Source organism: Melanostigma gelatinosum, assembly GCF_949748355.1.
Source record: "Melanostigma gelatinosum genome assembly, chromosome: 22".
NCBI lineage: Eukaryota > Metazoa > Chordata > Actinopteri > Perciformes > Zoarcidae > Melanostigma > Melanostigma gelatinosum.
In genome coordinates this window covers 3,782,400-3,803,150 of record NC_136655.1, presented here as the reverse complement: position 1 = coordinate 3,803,150, position 20,751 = coordinate 3,782,400, and the positions used below count along the sequence as shown (strand labels likewise).

The window sequence follows — 20,751 nt, the reverse complement described above, 5'->3', positions numbered from 1 at the left end:
TGGGCTGTCATGATATTGCTGCATCTGATCCAAATCTACACACTCGATGCTCACAGGAACAGAAATCTCTTTGACGGTATCAAGTTTGCCTGTCACGTGTGTGCCATGTGTAGGTTTCTGTCGCTGAAACCCAACATCACCTGTGCTATATGTCCCTCATCTGAGCTATGAGGATGAGATATAGCAAAGCACGAGAAAGAGAAATATACGACTGACACATCTGTCTCTTCTCAGTTCTCAGTTCGCCAGTAAGATCCCATCTGATAGCTCGCTCTAGTTCAATGATGGAGAATGATTGCATCTTTTTATTTTGCCGCCTCTCCAAAAAGGTCAAAATCCCATTCACTGGATATTCATCAGGTACTTCTGATGTCAATTTCTTACTTTGTGCTGCTGGGAAGAAAACTGAGCACAGCTAAATTATTATTTGTGACAATTGTTGAGCTAGTTGGACATTGGCAGGCATGCTGCTTTTCAAACAAAGTGTGTGGGTGGAAACGTTGCGAGAGGCTGTAGGCGTATAAGAGGATGCCCAGTGGGGGGGGGGGGAGGCTTTCTAATGGACGGACAAGGAGAAAGGGACGACATCAAAGTGTGCGATGGAAACAGACGATGAGGGAAAAGTCAGGATGCCAATGTGAAAGCTTCATATCCCGATCAGCTCATTCTCCCCCATTGTGCCGCACCGATCTGTTCACATCTGCTTGAAATGGCAGATCGGTGACATTTGGACTGTTATTTCTGAAGCTGAATATTTTGTCGCCTTCCGATCACACGCTCGCATCGCACCTTTACCGGATTAGGAATCTGTCACCTTTGTGTGTACGTGTGATTGTGTGTGTGTGTGTGTGTGTGTGTGTGTGTATTAAAAAATAAGGGGTTCAGACAGCCTGTGACTCAAATGTGAAATCAGACCACCGATCTGTTGCAAGTGTCAATTCCACTCAGGAAGTGGGTGTTTGTGGCGAAGACTTCCTGGACGGGCTGATTTATTCCCGTCGCCGAGTCGGATGCGGATGTTTGGTGACCCGAAATTCACCCCGACTCAAATGGGTTCTGGCGCTGTGTGATTTAGCCCCTCGGCATAAACTCTTGAAACTCACAGTCCGTCCATTTTTGTCAAGTAGCGAGTCAGAGAAGACAGTGCAGGTTAACGTTTTATGTTGGACTACTGCTGAGAAGGATGTTTGAGTGAGGTCATCGCCAAGTGTGGGATGAGAACGGCCTCTTCTCTTAAACGCACCACTTAGCCGAAAAAAAATCCCCTCTTTGCATTTTTAATCACTTTTTCAAGTGAGAACTGTGATGAGACGGCGCATATTCATCGGCTTAGTCACCGGGTGCTGAAACAATTCCTTGTTTGATCCAGTCCAGGGCGACATCATCAGTAAACTGCACACACTCCACTCTCTCAACAGAATCAAAAGGTCAGCTGCCAAGTGTCTGGAAAGAGCACTTGAAGGTCCGTCTGTTTGAGAACATTAGCAGCTGTGGGGACGCAGGGGGGTGTGCAGCGGCTGAGTCTGCTCCGTCATCTGTAACCAAAGAAGCAACAAACGGGGAAGAAAGACATTTACCGCGTCCATCTCTTTATTTGTATTGGCAAGCAAACGAGTATTTTTTGAAATTTGGAGACACTTGAGGTGATAGTGACCCTTGGTGTTCTTGAAATGAGTTGCTGCCGTTTGAAGTGCAGACTTCACGCAATAATTCCCTTCCAGATTATTTGCCTTGATAAAACCGTGTCAGTTGTGATATCTGTGGCGGAGCCCTGCGGGAGGCAGGGTGCTGCGGAGGGAGGCGTGAAGGAGTGGGCAGGAAGAAGAAGAAGAAGAAGAAGAAGCTGGAGGGTGGAAGCTAAATAAAATCAAAGCTGCAAGGCATTTATTCTACGTTGTCCCTGAGATAAAGCACTCCAAAAACATTCATGTCTTTCTAACCACAATTAGATGGAAAGATGTTTTGAGTTTGGATTGTCGGAGGTTAGCAGCACAGTCCTACATCTTGAATGAACTATTACTCTGTGGAGTGTATCCATTGCCCCGCTCAAGGGTTGGTCTCGCTCCTTGACCTTTAAAACCCCGTCACTCGCTCTGTGCCTCTCCCAGTTTGTCACAGAGCCAGCGGTTGCCGGGCAGATTTCCCTCAAGGGTGACCCTGCAGGCAGGAAGTGGTTTGAGCTTCTAGCCTCCCTTTATCTGTGTGACTCACCTACCAGTAGTCCCACCATGGCCTCTGGCATGGCCTCCCACGTCAGTCTGATTGCAACAGACAGGACTCCCCAGGGCACCGCTGTATGAGACCTGGTCCTCAACCGCCCCTCCACCCTCGCAGCCAGCTAAGCACGCAACCAGGGCTAAGGGTCGCCCAACGTGGGAGGTGGGTTTTTAAAAGTCCTTCAAACTGTATCTGCCAACGTAATGGAGAGCAAGTCAGCCAGCCGACTGAAGTGTCTGATCTCTGCTTAATGAAGGCTGGGGCCGAGAAACGGTGGACCATTACAGATCTCCAGCAGTTACTGTGTGAGTAATTTGTGAGTTACGCGTCTTTGATGGCCAATCCGAAGCTCAAGGCTCAAATACAAAGAGAGATATCCCTACTACTACTATTACTGCAGGCTTTGCTTTTTGAATCGCACATCAGTGTGTGTGTGTGTGTAGCTGCTCAAGTCTAATAACAAAAATCACATTGAAGAGAAGTAGAGTGGTGTAACCTCGACGGCGACATCATTAATGTACGAACGACCTCACCGGGTTTATTCTCCTCCCCAGCCTCTCATTTAGCCCCGGCCTGACAGACCCATTCGCCAGTGGGTGTGTGCCTCTCTTGCGATGTTTGTCGTATAAATGGAGTGAACGTATCCGCAGACGACTCGGGCAGTGTGTCAGACCAGCGCTGTTTGAGGAACAAGAGAAGACGATAAGCGCTGCTGAGATTTGAGGCCCACGAGTCTTTCTCTCCGGCTGCTTCTTCTAACTTTCCTCGCTGCTTTGGAAGCGGTAATTGAAAATGGGGGAATCTTTGTGCACTGGCTTAATAGAGCTGTCATGCCCTTGCTGCAAAGCGGGGTTAATAATTTTTCCGGTTCCATTACCCCCTGAGATTGGCTTCAGGTGAGTAAAGAGGCAGCACTGGACAAGGGGAAGTGGCCACGGGGGCCTCCTCCGCCTCCTCTTATCTCGCTGCAGGCGTGTGTGTATGCGAGTGTGATCCCAATGTCTGGAAGTACTACCCTAGCTGTTGCAAATGACTGTCTTGAAGACTTGACTGACAGCCAGTAATTAATGTGCCAGTTCACTAACTCGTGTCCTCCTCGAAACACTTCCACAGAGTTTAGCTGCACTGTTGGGCTTTCTGCCTGCAACAGCGCTTTGGAGTTTATTGGGCGGACTTGGTTTGATGCTTCTACGTGCGTCGATGCCAGTTGGCTTCATGGAATTTTTTCGTTTTTTCTTGTGAAGCGGCGGTGACACGGCAAAATGGTTTGATGATGGTTGATTGGAAGATTGTCGACTGTGCTTTACGCATGAATTGCTTTTTCTACCTGGATGACCTAACGGACTCATTAGTAACATTTATATGCACAAGTACAACAGCTGTTGGCTTATGCTTTGGTGAAGGTCTTTTCTCCTGACAATAATCGCATGGTTGCCATTAAGAAACCAATTACAGAGTAGCAACCAGTCTATCAGCAGACATGAATGGTGTTTCTAAAGTGAAGGGATTCTTTTGTTGTTTTGTTAAATTGTGCCCTTCATCTTGTAGGAGTGCAAATTTGTGCAGAATGTAAAATACAAATACAAGTAAGTGGAAAGATTGTTGCATGTTTCAGCCCAAATCAAGTTCACGATCTGAACCGTCCATAAAACAATGTGCTGTTGAACATCACAGCCGTTAAATGACATCGATGACTAAGACCGGACCTGAATGGCACTTGTTCATCTGCACGTTATATTGAGCCACATTCATTCAATAAAGATCACGTGAATCATGACTGTTGGATAATGAAATGGTCTATAAAGCATTCAATTACTTTTTCATTTCAAATCCATCTGCTGAAAATCTCCCAAGTTCAATAAATAGTGGTAATTGTTTAATGCAGCACTTTATTATGCATGCAACACAAGCTTTAATTGGCTTACAGTTTATTTAGTCTAATGTATTGTAATTACACCCTTCGGATCAAAACAGCATCCTTGCTCTGATTATTAGTGTTTGAGTGTCTTCCTCAGGATTACTTTAAACATCAGGAATTGCCATGCTCTCCACCTGCGACTGGTTTAACATCTCTCAGCAACTGTTACAAGTCCGTTGCAGTTATGTGTCGGAAAGCACATAATGTGACTTCATTAGCATTTAATTGTCATGAAGGGAATATTAACCTCCGATTATGGATTCAAATCAAATGTGCGCACTTATTTCTGGCTCCTGTATTTGCCTAAGACTCAAGAGCAGAGTGCTTGCTCGTTTAATCACAGCACTTCCCTATTGATCCGGACCGTTGATCCCTGCACTACGGCAGCATTTGTGAGTCCCGCGCTGCCTTTGATTTTACGCCCACTATCAGTCTCCTCCTGTTTAAAAAGTTGGAAAAAAACAATATACAGACTATTTCCCTTCGGAACAAAAATTTCTGAAATTGCAGGTAATGGTTTCAAACACATGCTTCTTTTGATCCTAATTTTGATAAGCTTCAGGCTAAAACACGATGACCGAACAATCTTAACCATGTTGTACATGTAGATGATAAGCTCTCTCATATCGGCTTTATCGCTTTCTACTGTGGCGTCTCTGCATACATGTATTAAATTGGTTAGAATTAGGTTGATATATAACAACTGTCACATCATTTTGTTATGATTAGCAGATAATTCTTGATAAAATGGGTTCAATTTGTGATTCACTGGACGATTAACTCGTGGAACCCGATACAATTAGAAGAGGGTCGTGTTATTGGCTGTGTGTCTTGCTCTCCTTACTGTGATCTGTGAAATATATTGACTTTGATGATGAAAGGGGAAGCATTGCTCCTGGGTGGGGCTGACTTTTTGGCAGCTTTATCACTTCGTCAAACAGCGTGCAGCCGGCACTCTGAGAAAGCTGGCCAAAACTGGCACCAGTGGGGAGCAGAGCAATGCACCAACACGGTGTCCAAATGTGCACTGAAGACATCTTTTACGTCTCTTAATCTAGCCATTGTTATGGTCATGTTAATGCTACTACAAATGCCCAGATTGGGAAGACAAAATTCCATTAGTGAGGGGGTGGGGGAACATTAAAGGATGATGGAGGAGATAGCAGGAAGGGGAGAAGGAGGTAGAGAGCGAGGGAGCTGACCCAGTTCGAGGAAAGATGAAGAGAGAGAGAGGTGATTGGAGGGAGCTGAGTGCCAGCCTCGCTACTGCATTGGGGACCTGCTGGGCCATCTGGCGGTCCTGTAATTAGGTTGGGGTTTTGCACCTGAGCGGCACACCTCCAAAGAGATGGTTGGAGCAAAAAGAAAGAAAGAAAGAGGAAACAAGCGGTGTAGTGAGGGTGGGTTGACAATAGGTTACATGTGGATCAATTCATACCCTAGTTTCTCCTGAATTTACGTTCATATTTCATATCAAATGAGCTTGTATCGCTCAAAGGGTCACAATATGGGAGGATCCAACATCATTGGATTGGAAAGGACATGCTGCAGTCTGACTGTGAGAGGAAAGCGCCGCCATTTTGTGCTAAAGCAACATTATTCAAAGCTGTCTTCCAAGTGGGTCATAATAGTGACACCTGTGTGATTACATACTGTAGCGATAGAAAGGGAAAAAGGTCAACCGGGCTCTCAGGTTTTCCATAAAGATAAATGAAGCCAGATCCGCTTGCTCTTCGAGTGGGCCGCCTGCTGTGAGGTACTGCAGACCACGCGGGTCATACGGAGGTTATCTTATCCTTGAAGGGGCCAAGTACTCATTAGGTGCAAATGTTGAGCTGAATTTATGTTTCAGAGAGAGAGAGAGAGAGAGAGAGAGAGAGAGAGAGAGAGAGAGAGAGAGAGAGAGAGAGAGAGAGAGAGATAACGATAACGCGCTCCACGGCGGTCCTCCTCACACTGCTCACATGTTGGCAGTCTCCCGTTTGACATTTCGATTCGGAGATTGAATCCCACGATCCTCGGGAAAACTATGTGATTTAAAAGCTCGGAACATTATTTCATTCAGATGCATGTCTCAGTCTGAAAGGGCTCTAATTCACTGGAATGGTGTCATTTGCACAAACATTAGCATCCACTGCCTGCTGAATTCTTCAGGGCAATTATTGTCTTTTCAGAATGCAGCTCCTTGTGTATTACACATCCTTGTGCAAACATGGGAAACCATCATGTTTGCATTCTTGTCCCTTAAACCAGACATAAGCTCGCTTGGAAATATTGAGTGAAAGCCCACGTGAACCCCCCCCCCCCCCCCTCTCGTCACAGCGTGATCATTTCTTTTTCTATGGAGGAAGCCTCCCACATGTCTGAAAGGGCTCTAATTCCCACATGCACTCTGCAGAGCGCCATTGTGCTCCCTAAAAGTCCTCGCCTGTGTTGAAGTATCTCTGTCACTGCCTCTCAATGGCTCAGCCCCCACACTAACCTTGTAGCGTTTCAAAGGGAGACCAAGGGGAGGCTGAGCGAACATGGACATGCGTAGGTGTCCATGCAACACAGGGGTTGAGAGGGCCGAGTTAACCAATGGCTGCTGTCAACAGCAGCAGATGGTTCCTTGAAACTCTCGACATTAAGTTACATTCACTTCAATTAATTATTCTTGCTCAGAATATATTTTTTTAGCCAGTTCCTGCATTTCTTTTGTCTCTCCTTGGAAGTATTTTTGCAGCGGCAGCAGCTTAACCACATGACACGTCTTGAAAATGCTGACAGACAAAGATGATGTTAAACAGCTCAGTGTTAAAGTCACAGCTGGAGGGAGCCGGGATATCAAGCGTTTTGCAGTATGCAGAGAAGCAGCAGCTGGTAAGCGTGAAGTGATTGTGAATACCCGTCTCATGCTAACAACTCGGTCAGAATCGCTTTTGTTCTGCAGAGTTCGGCGTCACCACAAGGGATTCAAACTGTTGGTTCAGTTTTGGTTAGTTAAGCATCATATTTACAATTGTCCCCGTGGGAAAAATACAATTCATATGATATGTATATGAAGAAAACTTGGGTGGCATCACATGTACACAATTCAAACAATTCACAGCAAATGAAAACTGAATAAGGAGATGAATGCCAATGATCAGCCATTACGTACATGTTAAACGAGGCCATGTATCCTCTGCTTTATTTATGTGTCTGTGTGGTTTGGAATGAACATCAGAGGAGATGAAATAGGACAAATGGTGCAAAGAAGTTATGTTCAGCTTGAGGGAACATGTTGGTGCTAATTACATGTCTTGGTAATTAAGATTACATCCACAATATCTCCGTGTGGAAGTGAAAGGATCTTCAAGGCAAAGCCTCAAACTAGCCCTTTAGAGGGAGATTAGCTTTGCTACCTAGCGACTGTTACCAAGTTATAAACAGAGCAAATGATTTACAGTGTTACTACGTCACTGATCACACACACACGTGTGTTTTGTGTCACTCTCATGTGTTTCTCTTGGCCACAGCTGCCTTTCTCTTTCCCCTCTGACCGGCCAATTGTGTGTGTTGTATCTCCGGAACCTAAAAATACAATTCATTCAAAACAATTCAATTCATTCGTAAAGTTGACATTCAAATTCTTCATCAACATTCAAACACCACCTCATCTTTTGGAGGCTGGTCTGGATTGTTGCTCCACTAAATGTGTTTGGGGATTCGGCCACTATTAGTCTCCTCCTGCTTCCTCTCCAGCCGGTGTTTGTATTAGAATAATGGTCTTGCCTCTCGTTCTTTGATGTTGTAATTATACTTACAGAACATCGTTCTCCATATGTACACACACACACACACACACACACACACAACTATGACTCCATGTTTGATGTCATTGCTGGTCATTAACTACTTTTACAGCAGTACGTTGGTTTGATGTGTCCGTGGTGCAGACCGGGAGGTTGTTGTGTGACATTTGCAGCACTGACGTCTTTCTGCTCTTTGATAGATATGCATGATCTACTGACTGAGGAAATGGCAGTGTGCATTAATGTCACTCGTGTCATGTTGCGATACGCTTGCTAATGCACATCCCAAAAAAGCACCTCTAAAATCTGTTTATACCACTTTCCCAGTTTATAGTCCATGTCGACTGTGTGTTCATCAGATGACATCATCGTCTTGTGACGCACAGAAAGATATTCTAGACATTTTGACAGCTTTTTTCACTTGTTGTCTTCAAACTACCAGGTCAAATATTTGCCCACTTTTGCCCCAATAAGTGGGAATATTTCCTTTACATCGGGCCTTTTCTCCAGGCAACGGCTTTTAATAAATGCAACTCATTTCCCTCAAAGTTTCTCAAGAACAATCCTTCATGTGGGCGATGGCCAATTGATTTTGCACAGATGCGTGCACTTTGTTTATAAAGAAACCCATCTGTTCCAACAGCAGCAGAGAACCTCGATTATGTAAAAACAGGGTTGTGGCTGGTGGCCAGACTGAAGTCCCCGATCGGCTGGGAAATCAGGAGGATCAACTAGAGTCAGAGCTAAGTCAACAAAGGAATACGCTACTACATGACGACTCAATGAAGTTTATTTGAGTTATATAACAACTGAAACGCAGACAGGTTTTGCACCAAAAGTGCTTCACACAGACGGATCCATATAAATACCGAGGTAGAGGGAGATAAAGGAGCATGAAGGACTCTTTGTAGATCAGAGGGCGATAGGAGATGTCTGATTTGGGAGATGGAAGCTACACAGTGGCAACATTAGCTCAGAGTGTGTTTCTTCATTTTGAAATGATTGTGAATATATCAGCACTACATCTGCTTTGCCTTGATGAATTCAGGAGACTGAAACTGTGTCTGAGGAGCACACACATGGAAAAAAGACTGTAATTCAGTCGAAAGTGCCTCGCTGCTTCTGGAAACCTCATTTTATACATTCAGAGGACCATGACTTGGATTTCAGCTCTTTGAAGCTTTCTTTTAAGATAATATAAGAATGATCTGCCACCACATTCTGAGCTGAGCTCTTTGAGGTTGAGAAACAGATATCACAGATTGAGATTTTTCAATGCCATAGAAACCCTTTTAAAAGAGTTTTTGTTGGCACCAGTAAAATGCTCCTCATGAAACAATACTATAATTGGAAAATGCGAGTTTCATGAGCACTGTGCTGTGGCAAAGTAGGAGAATTAGGCTGTCAACCTCCACTGTGTACTGTTGGAAACACTCTACAGCTTTAGTGTGCCATTATCCTCTTTGATTGCTATGGTGACGGAGCCAAATTACAACCTGCACAGAAGGAGTGGACAGTATATAGTTCCTGGTTGCAGTAGATATGTCACTATGATGCAGCTTTTATCAACAGTTGTGTATCACGATACTAAGTAGTACACAACACTGGAAAAACAAAGAAAGATGCCAGTGTTTTCCTCTTTTTCATTGTCATAGAAATGACATATTATAATGATATATAATGTAAGCACGAAAGGCATCGGTAATACAAATACTCTCACAGTTTGCTTTACTCGTTTGCTTACAAAGCTGAAACAAACAAAAAAAAGAACTATTTTGCTAATCTATTTAGCCTTTTAATCATTTTTTTCAAGCAAAAATACAAAACATTTACTGGTTCCAGCTTCTCAAATGTGAAGTTTTGCCGCCTTTTTTTGTCATATATGACAGAAAAGGAAATCTCCCTCGGTTTTGGAACGCTGGTCAGACAAATCAAGACACGATGTCAGCGTGAACTCTTGGAAGTTTCTAGACATGATATACACAAAAAAATACTTGTCAAATGAATTGATTTTTAAAAAGAAACCCTTCGTTGCAAGCCTAGTGGCTTAGAATTAGCTGTGTTTGTACTGCAATCAACACACATGTACTGCTCAGAGTATGGAGTAGAGAGGACGCATACCTGGAGGAACCGAGACCAAGGACTTTGCAGGGTGGGAGTACTTTGTTGGATGAAGAACCCCCTTTCTCCTCCGGGACGCTTTAGGTTTATTCATGGACTTTTTAGTTTGAGGTGTGATTTTTGGAGTTAAAGGAACTGCCAGTGAGATGGGCCAATAAAACCTTTATTTTTGTTCATACGGTCTGATTGTGCCTGTTTGATGCTCTCTTTTGCACTGCCCCACCCTAGGGACAGCCCGTGACACTACAATATATAGTAATATATCGTAAGTGACTCCTTTTGTCTTGAAGTAGAATTGAAGCTTGATTTCAACCGACCTCCTGATGACCAACATGCTGCTATATACTGTACATTAAAGCATTGCACATGCATGGACACATGACTGGATCCACGCACACACACACTCTGGTTTACATAAGCGACACATTGTTTCCTTCTTCCTCCCTTCACAAAAGACCTGAATGCTAAGTAAATACACCTGTTGTGTACAAAGAGCTCGGTGTGATAAGATAGTGGGTGAGTAATCTCCTGTGCGTCGCGACATTATTTACTGTACTTGTTTCGCTTGACTTCTAACAGCCCAGAATTTAAATTAAGCCAGGAGCAGTGCTGAGATTTACTGCCTGTGTTGTACGAGAGTAATAAATAATCATTGTATCTCTGCTCTGTGATGCTAATCTGGAGTTTAAGCAACGAGTGGGTAGCTTTGTTCTGAATTCAGCGTGCTGGCCAATTCATTCTGGACCGCAGCTGATGTTTACCCAGGCCGAGCCAGCAGCTGCTCACACGGTCTGCGCCAACTCAGTCAACTGACGAGGCGAGCGCACTGCCTCTGACATGCATCTGTCACAGCGAGGAGGGGGGGGAACAATAATCTAACCCACTCTGTTGTCTCTTTCTCCACTGGTTCAGCATCTGCCTGGCTGCCCAGCATCGGCGCAATGAGTGAGAGTCGAAGGGAAGCGCTGGCGGCGCCCGAGCCCGAGCCCACCACCGCCTCCTCCTCCACGGCCGGCTCCAACTCCACCAACATGGCCGGCCCGGGCGCCGGCGAGAAGGACGAGGCCTTCTCCAAGCTGAAGGACAAGTTCATGAATGAGCTGAACAAAATGCGACGTGAGTGTGTTTACGCTACTTTCTCCGTGGGACAATTCTAGAGCTGAAACGAGGAGAGCAACTACTTTGATCGTCAACGAATCATTTTAGTTATTTGTTTTTAAGCAAAAATGACAAAAATATTCTTTTCTCCAGTCTTTCAAAATTAAATATCTGACTTTTTTTTCTCTCTCGGGAAGCCCTGAGAGGCAAAAGATTAAAAAGATTCTGGCGATCCAGTTCCTTAATTATCTATTTTTCATCGATGAAACAGGTCTGTAAAATAATCGTTAGTTGCAGTCCTGGACAACTTTCAATGCATGATGCGTTTGGGCCGCTGCAAACACTGGAGTTTTATGCAACAACCAGGTTGTGTTGATTATCGTGCATTTATTAAGATGGCTGTTGTGATAATTAAGGAAGTGTCTGATTTGAAATGAGCTAATCAAGTGTAATACTTGACATGTAATGTATAAACCAATAGGCTGACAGTAGAGATGTTCTCATTTCTCCTTCCCAATAAGATACAGAGTACCGATCTGATACCAGCGCAATAAAAACAACATATAAAGAATGAATGCCATAGATCTTATTATCTAGTTTGACCGTTTTAACTGTAAAACATTGCCAAATTGCTGACAATTAGCTCGCTCTGGCTAACGTCTCACTCTCTGCTGGCACCTGATCGGTATTTCACATGTGCAACTCCCTAAGAGATGAGAAAGAAGCAAGATGGCTCAACCTTTAGCTCCTTCCAGCATAGATTTTTTTTTTTTTTGAATGCAGACGCAACGAGCGAGCCGTCTTGCTTCTTTCACATCGCTGTTGAAAGTTGCACACGTGCGCGAGTGATTGGGTGTACGGATCGTAGCATAAATGAGCTTGTAAATTATATCACAGCGTGATACCTGATCGGTTCATAGACTTGCGATCCAGTATTTAAGGCTGTATCAGTGGCATTTACAATACTGGTCTTGGAAGAACTCCAGCTGATACCTCTGAGGTTACAGGCATGGTTAACCACCCAGAAACGTCTAAGAACTCAAGGCAAGGCAAGTTTATTTGTATAGCACATTTCAACAACAAGGTAATTCAAAGTGCTTCACATAAAACCATTAAAAGCATCAAAACATAAGGCAAAAGAAAAGGTGATTTAAAAACAATTAAAGAAACAGTGTAAGAAATAAAATTCAGTAGTAAAATGCAGAATTGCAGGAAATTGATTAATATATGAATTGAATGTGGTTCAATTAAAGGCAGCAGCAAACAGAAAAGTCTTCAATCTTGATTTAAATGAGCTGAGGGTCTCAGCAGACCTGCAGCTTTCTGCGACTTTGTTCCAGATATGTGGAGCAGAAAAACTGAACGCTGCTTCTCCATGTTTAGTTCTGACTCTGGGAACAGATAGTAGACCGGTCCCAGACGACCTGAGGGGTCGGGATGGTTCATAAGGTAGCAGCAGATCAGAGATGTATTTTGGCCCTAAACCATTCAGTGCTTTGTAAACCAACAGCAGAATTTTAAAGTCAATTCTTTGTTGGACAGGAAGCCAGTGCAAAGACCTCAGAACTGGAGTGATGTGATCCACCCTCCTGGTCTTAGTGAGGACTCGAGCTGCAGCGTTCTGACGGACTTTTTACAGAGACCTGTAAACACACCGTTACAGTAGTCCAGTCTGCTGAAGACAAATGCGTGGACAAGTTTTTCCAAATCCTGTTGAGACATAAGTCCTCTAATCCTTGATATATTCTTCAGGTGATAGTAGGCTGATTTTGTAATTGTCTTGATATGGCTGTTCAGGTTGAGGTCTGAATCCATAACTACACCTAGATTTCTGGCTTGGTTTGTGGGTTTTAACATCAGTGACTGAAGCTGAGCGGTGATTTTCAATTGTTCGTCCTTGGTACCTAAAACAATTACTTCTGTTTTATCTTTGTTTATTTGAAGAAAATTCTGGCACATCCAGTTGTTGATTTGTTCAATGCAGTTACCCAGCCCTTGTATGGGATTATAGTCCCCTGGTGACATAGTTATGTAGATTTGTGTGTCGTCTGCATAATTATGATAACACACTTTGTTGCTTTCCATAATCTGAGCTAGTGGAAGTATATAGATGTTGAACAGAAGAGGCCCCAGTATTGAACCTTGGGGAACACCACATGTCATTTTAGTCAGCTCTGATGTGTAATCAGCTACAGACATAAAGTATTCTCTGCCCTTCAAGTAGGATTCAAACCAGTTAAGTGCTGTGCCAGAGAGTCCCACCCAGATGTTTAGTCTTTCTAGGAGTATGGCATGGTCGACCGTGTCGAATGCAGCACTGAGATCCAGTAACACTAAGACTGAACTTCTGCCATTGTCTATGTTTAAGTGGATGTCGTTGAAAACCTTAACAAGAGCAGTTTCAGTGCTGTGGTGCTGTCAAAAGCCTGACTGGAAAACATCAAAGCAGTTATTTACGGTCAAGAAGTTGGTCAGCTGATATTAAAATCACCAACAATAACAACAGTCAAAATCAATACAGATTACAGACAGCAGTTCAGTAAACTCATCAAAGAAGGTCGCACAGTATTTAGGCGGTCTGTAAATGTTTAGGAATAAAGCTTGATTGGAATTCAGAGCCACATATTCAAAAGAACTAAAATGACCAAAGGACATCTGCTTGCATTGAAGAGAATCATTAACTCAAGCACATTGATCTCAAACAGAAAGACGTGATTGCATTGACTATTTCAAAAAATATCTTTTCAGAAAGTATAAAAAAAAATTGTTTTCAGGCTTCACACTTTTTTATAAACGCTGTTTTTCAGTCGCCGTGCAACAACATGTGATGCGTCTGTAATTACACTCCCTCTGATTCCAAACCGCTCAACCCATTCAGTGGAACCATGACTCAAAAAAAATGATCGGATGTGCGTGAACTTTTGCTGATGACGCACAAGAAACCGTCGGCGTTCCTTCAGCTCTGATAAGACTTTCAACGAATCAGGTGAACAAATGATTCACTACGTCTTTCATTTTGCTGCTCGAGTCAACAGCAAATTCAAGTATTTAGTGCACTGAACGGTTCCGATGGAATCGTCTTAATGAATTACTTGAAGTGGAGAATAAACATCTGGCAACAATAAGTCAAGTGTTTGACATGATAAATTGCTAAATTATGCATAACTGGATTTATTATTCGCTGTTCAGTTCAGTTTTTCTATCTTACTTGTGCTTTCAGTCAAAACTGTCTTCTATTCCACATAATAAAAACACATCATCCCCTTTTTATCAAACATTATCAAACATTCCAACCCCAAAAACCTCCTCAAATGTGCATTTGTGCCTGGGAAATGTTGCAATATTAAAGTACAGAACATAATATGAATATAAATATATCAGCATGCTCCTGTGGAAGTAATTCTCACAACAGGAAATGGAGAAGTCAGCAGTCATGCTCCACTTTCCAGAGGTTTAATAGTGCAGAGTCAGCATGAAACAGAGGAAGCTTTATTTCTACTACATCCAGCCCAAACCTGGCAACTGTTTCACACCATCTTTAAAAGTAAAGGACATGAGTAATTACTTCTTCGACATCTTGGCATTGTTATCATTGTTTCTTTTGTTTACCCCGGGCAGAAAAGTTTTCGGAGAGGTTCTCAAAAAAAACAAAAAACTCAAGACAGAGTTTTAAATTACTGTTTTCTCACCTCATCCCCTCAATCAAAAGCAATGTTTGCTCCCCGGTGCTGCCAAGCTGATGATGAACGCCCCGGGTCTGGTTTCCTCCGCGGAACATCGATACTGTCTGGAGAGTCGGTCCGGCGGCAGATTCAACAAGACATATGTGAGAAGAAGAAGCTGCATGCTCAGCTACTGCTGCTGCAGAAGGTTTTCTTTTGGGGCTGATAACCCGGTTTAAGCCCCCGCAGGCTTTGAGGCTGGTCGCACGGGGCTGTCAGACTGGCCAAAACTTGTTGTCGAATTTTTCTGTCCATCAGGATCTGCAGGACATATCTCTGAGCCGGGGATTTCACCTCAGCCACAGCAGAAGGCTTCATCGCAGTCTTTCTACTCGCTCTTTTTCCAATTTCAATTTTTCAAGGAAAACCCACAAAAATCTGCATTCCAGTTTGGTAAGGTCTGTTGATTACCAGGTAGTTTGGTTATGGTGGAGCTCACTTTTTTTTTAAATGTATTTTCGGACAACAGTTTATAGTTATATATAGTGATTATAAAACATCAGGAAAAAAGGCAGTTTTATTTCCTCTGGCTCTCTTCAGGAGGGACACTTAAGAATACAAGTCAATAAGGTTAGCGAAACATTACACGTCATTTATTTAATACCTCCACAACATCGTATTTGACCCACTTGGTCAAGAATTTCATGAAACAGAGACAGAGAAAAAGAGTCATCTTTTCCATAACGTCATTTACTATATCCATCCGCTCCTATACTGTGCAAAAAAAACAATTCTTAATATTTTATTGAGCATTTCTCCATTAATCTGTCAATTGCTAGTGTATAAAATGTATATTACGAGTTCTTAGAGCTTGTGTGACGTCTTGAAATTGCTGAGATATTCTATTTACAAAGAGTTAAAAACCAAGGACAGCACCAAATCCTCACATAAGAAAAGCCCAAGCAACTTTTTTTGGCTGGATATACAAACTAAATTAAATATCATTTGAAGAAGTCGAGCAAAACAGCCACTACTGCGACGGAAATCAGAGGCAATGAATGGTAATTCAATTGATTGTTTTGCACCAAGTGTGTGAAGAATAACTCTTTGTAAATAGAATATCTCAGCAATTTCAAGACGTCACACAAGCTCTAAGAACAAATACGAAGCCGTCTAATTAATTTGTGAATAATCCATCCACGTCCACAGAAACATGAGCACACACTCCCCGACACACACACACACACACACACACTGAGGTCTGACTTTGTAATCACACTAAACCATATTGTGACTTTAGAGCCGAGAGGTTGCCTCAAAGGAAACCAGAGTATTGAATTTCTCCGTACGTTATTTAAACACCCAAGGCTTTACTTCCCGATAACAATTAACCTCTGAGCACAGAAGCTGTTTGATCCGTGACTGTTGGCTCCACCAGCTGTTAGTTCAAATAACACAGACAAGCGATTGACATTTCAGGGGAATAAATCTCTTCTTTTTTTTTTAAATCAGCGTCTTTCTGCTTTTAGGCAGCCAAAGGCGCTCACAAACATTTTTAAAGCTGCAAAAAGGTTTAATTAAAAGATATATTTTCCCTCAAGTGGAGCAATCCGTCATTATTCATCTATTTTAATTATTTTTTTGATTTGACTAAATCCAGGCAGCATTTAACTTAAGTTTAAGTTGTCTTTATACAACAAAGCTGTTGACCGACACGAGTGTCGTACAGCTGCTGGTTGCAGCTAATAACATAGTAAAATTAGACTACATGACTAAAAGACTTTGTGGTGTAACTTGAGACAAGAGCTGAAAGAAAAATAGGAAGAGATGCATGAGAAACGTGACTTTGTGGCTGCTCACAGTCAACAGACAGCCGAGCTAGTGAAGGGGGGATTACAGTGGCGGATCAGCAGAGCCTTTCGTCTCCGCCCGCCTGCTGCCGTGGCGACCAGCCAACCGTCTCCCGCTCTCTGCAGAAAGTTTGCCTTCGGGTGCTGGTCGAACCCAAAGCCAGATCAGTCTCAACCAGCACCAGCTTCCCTCAGTCGACAGACGGGGAGCAGATCCTCCATCTTCTCCGAGATTTTGTCGGCATTGGAGGGTCACGTATATGTGTTATGAGTGGAGCTTCTGTAAGCACGATGATATATGACATAGAGCTGTCGCACTCTTCTTGGTGCAGCGCATTAAAACGGCTCTACTTTTCTTTGTGCCTCGAAATTACAATCAGTGCTCTTCTCTCTGCTGTCGTCTGCTGTTGTAAATCCACCTCCTGCACTCCTAATGTAGCGTCACTTCAACTCAGGATGCATTGTGTCGCTGCGTCTACATGTTCTCATGATAATCTGAATAATGGAGCAGACTGAATAGAAATGATTTAACCAAATCACAAAGAAATAGACCGGCCCTTTCTGGGGACAGTGTTCATTATCATCAGCTCTCATTGTTGCAGATAGTTATAAGAAGCTCCCTGCTGCAGACATGTTTGCTTAAACAAGCCACAGCGCGGAGTGTCGCTCTCATAAGCGTAACAAGATTCAATGTCGAGGTTAATTGACCAACAGGGTCCTGCCACATTGGATTAGTGTGAGCTGCTGGAAGTGGATATAACCCAGATGCCAAATATTACACACAATATTAGCACACGCGCGTACCCTTTTAAATGCATCCATCAAACTCTGTCCAGTTCATAAAAGCTTTCTGTCGAATGTAAAGTGCTGTATGTTCCCAGGGATGGAGCGGAGAAGCTCTTTTTTAAATACAGAGTAGAGTCAGAGCAGAGACATCCTGCGGCGCTATAGCATCAATCTTCATGGCATTCAGCTGAAGGATCCATCAATGGAAGTGGCAAACTAATGGCGATCGCAGTCGATAGAAATTGATGCTTTTCTTCAAAGGATGCACAATCGCACTACACGCTCTATTCAGGAGCTGTCAGGAGCTGCTTTCACATGTGCAAACACAATGCAGAGACTTCATTCATTTGACCGTAATACACAAAAACGGTTGTGTTATGATGTGGTGTGTTCATGGACCCGAATGCAGACTCTGACAGCAGAGTTCTATTTCAAAACCACGATCATTTATTTCTCTCAGTCAAGGGAAAAGACAGGAAATGGACAAAGTCAATAGGAGGCGTCTCCACGGTTCCAAGCCGGACAGTGGCTAATCCTGCTGAGCGGCAGACGAAGCCGACAGGAAAACTGTCAAACGTCAGTACGGAGGCGCGTCCTCGCGCTCCGCTCGGATCTCAGCCGGGAAGTGGCCGGTCCGCGTCCACGGCTGGCAGGCAGGCTGGATCGTCTGTGTGACACCCGAGGCTCGACAGAGGAACGCCAAGACTACACAGTTGATCTCCGAGGAACTAACTGGAAGGCTTCCTCGTACAGGTGAAAACCCGAGGCTCGACACTGGACGGCAGGCAAGTTGAAAAAACGAAATGAATCGTTAGTAGCGGATCTTCAGAGAGTGAACAAACGGACTGCTCACTACTGATTCAGGTTTATTAAAACTTGGGTCTCATTTCTATTGGTAACACTTTGTCCTACACCCCTATGGGCTAAATGCATGTGAAGTTGATGCATGTTGGATGATCTGCATATTCATCTGCCATCACTCACTATGGCACAGTCCCAAATAGAGTAGGAATAACTCATCGGTGACTCATGTTTATTAATACTTTCCTTCCTCTTGCTGTATGTATATGGAGTGCCTTTAGAGTTTCCACTTCATTCAGTGGAGTTAATCCGTCCACTGGTGTACCAGGAACCACTTAAATGTCCTACGAAGTAATATTAATCTACACATGTTCCTCGCTGTGTCTGAAGTGTTTTTAAGGTTTCTCATTGGTTCATGCTCCAGTGCCGTACACCATTTCAATGACAGCGTTGAGCTGTGAGGAACAGCAAACGTGGGTTTCATCATGCGCAGCCCTCCCATTAGAGAAACTCCATTTTCCTTGACATGCCGCTCAGCGGAACACGAGATAAGTGCTGGGAGTTGAAGTGCAGCGCGCATGCTGCCAGTACTCCCTCTCGCCCTCTCTTTCTCTCTCTCTCTCTCTCTCTCTCATTCAAGAGAAGACACTCGCACAATGTAGTTCATTAGGGGATGCTTTTACAGCTTTTTGGGACTCAGGTTTCTTTGATTAAGGAGCACAGACGTTTCTTTCACTGGAAGACGCACGCTTGATGAATAAGATGAGGGCTGGACTTGTGCACTGGTTTCCACTGTAATGGCATTCCATCAGACGCCGTGGGCTTTGTTTAATATGTTGTTTGTCTCAGAGAAGCTCAGCAGCCAAACGATCCAACCAGTCCGTGAGTCCGTTATTAACAATCAACAGAGCTATTGGGTATAGATACTTCAAAGACCTTTATAAATTGTGTCAAATTAAAAAGCGTCACCACAAACCTGTATGACAAATCTAAATTTAAGTGCAATAGTTTGACTTTCTTTTAACATTGAACTGCTAAATAAGAAGAATCCCAGTGGGAATTCAGTCTCTTTTTCATGTCTCTAAAGCCCAAGAAACTCGACCTGACTCGGTTTATTCTCAGTATGGTTTCAAGTTTTTAGAGGAAATGCTGTCAGTTGGTGGATGGCTCATTGTAAACGAGACCAATCCAGTGTCACCTCCATCAGCACAGCGCTCCGGGGCAAGGCCAACGCTGGAGATCCTGAAGTTATTTTAGAGCATCACTCACTGTTTTCCCTTGGAGGAGAGTGCTTATTGATTTTGTCAACAGAGCATCGATTTCCCTCCTCTCTCGCTCTCTAGCCTCGGACCTCGGCGAAGAAGCCACAGCTGAATGCTGGCGAGCAAAGCCCCAGAGCGATCGACTGTAATATACTTTTTTGTTTTGATGGGTCTTTTTGGAGTTTTAGATAAAGTCTTCAAAGGACCTATTTCATCTGTTGTTTTCGGGCTGCTTCCTAAAATGAACCATGACGAGAACTATATGTTGTGTTTTCTCAAGAAGAAGATGGATATTTGTTTCTTCAGTATTGCATATTGTTCAGTTGTGGTAAATGTATGGAGGCCTTGAGAGGCAAAGGAGAAACAAATGAATCCGATGATCTAATTTCTAAGTCTGATTTAAAAAAAAGTTTCACGGAAGAAAACATGGATGCTTTTAGTTAGAGAATAGTGTAGTGGTGCACCTTTGCCTCTTGTGGATGAAACGAGTATTACAGTAAGACTCCAACAAAAACTGACAAAAACAAATCACCTCCCAAAAAGAAGAGTCTCCTGTTTTACATGAAAAAGTAACGGCAAGAAAAATCTTACTCAAAAAAAAACTTACACAACTTTCCCCAACTTTTCTTTCCCACATGTTTCACAGAAGGAAAAAGAGAAACTTCAAAAGATTATCCTGCCAAAGACTCTTTCTTACAGCAGAGAAAATAATATCCAGATGATACTATTTGGAGAAATTGGATCACCAGAATTTCTCTTTTTTCCTTATTTCCTTTCAGAGTATAGTAAGCACTGAAAAAAACTAAATCATGCTCCGAAATTGGCTCATTTGTCTGTTATTCCTGTCTGTTAAACTGAAGGGTGGGCTGACAGGTGTTTGGTGTCTGCTGAGTAGAATAAAGGAACAGCGATTACGAATGCTGAAGGGAGAAGTCTGTTGCAAGGTCTCATTAGTTTCAGCCCATCTGGACTGTACGTCATCTCTCTGCTGCTTAAAGCGACCCGCTCCTCCTTCCGTCGCGTGTGTGTGTGTGTGTGTGTGTGTGTGTGTGTGTGTGTGTGTGTGTGTGTGGTGTGTGGTGTGTGTGTGTGTGTGTGGCGTATACTGCAGCTGTATGCACGCATCAGGGAGCACCAGCTATAGTCTGCTGATTATAGCTGAGAAAGGTGTCACTGTGTTTGCTGCTCGAGCTGTCTGCCGGTCTGTAGGTTAACTGCCGGTTGTCCAATAGCTCCAGTCAGGTCCACACAGTATAGGGC

The 20,751-nt window shown here is 43.4% G+C and overlaps 1 protein-coding gene across 1 annotated transcript in view; it reads left to right on the top strand.

Annotated features, from left to right (window-relative positions):
* The window catches only part of syt1a (synaptotagmin Ia), a gene marked incomplete at its 3' end in the record, with an annotated part of 61,971 nt that overhangs the window by 19,385 nt on the left and 21,835 nt on the right, over positions 1 to 20,751 (top strand). The window contains exon 2 of the mRNA XM_079294725.1: positions 10,945 to 11,148. Coding sequence (XP_079150851.1) covers positions 10,974 to 11,148 — 175 coding nt within the window. The 5' untranslated portion in view covers positions 10,945 to 10,973. The remainder of the gene's footprint in view (positions 1 to 10,944; positions 11,149 to 20,751) is intronic.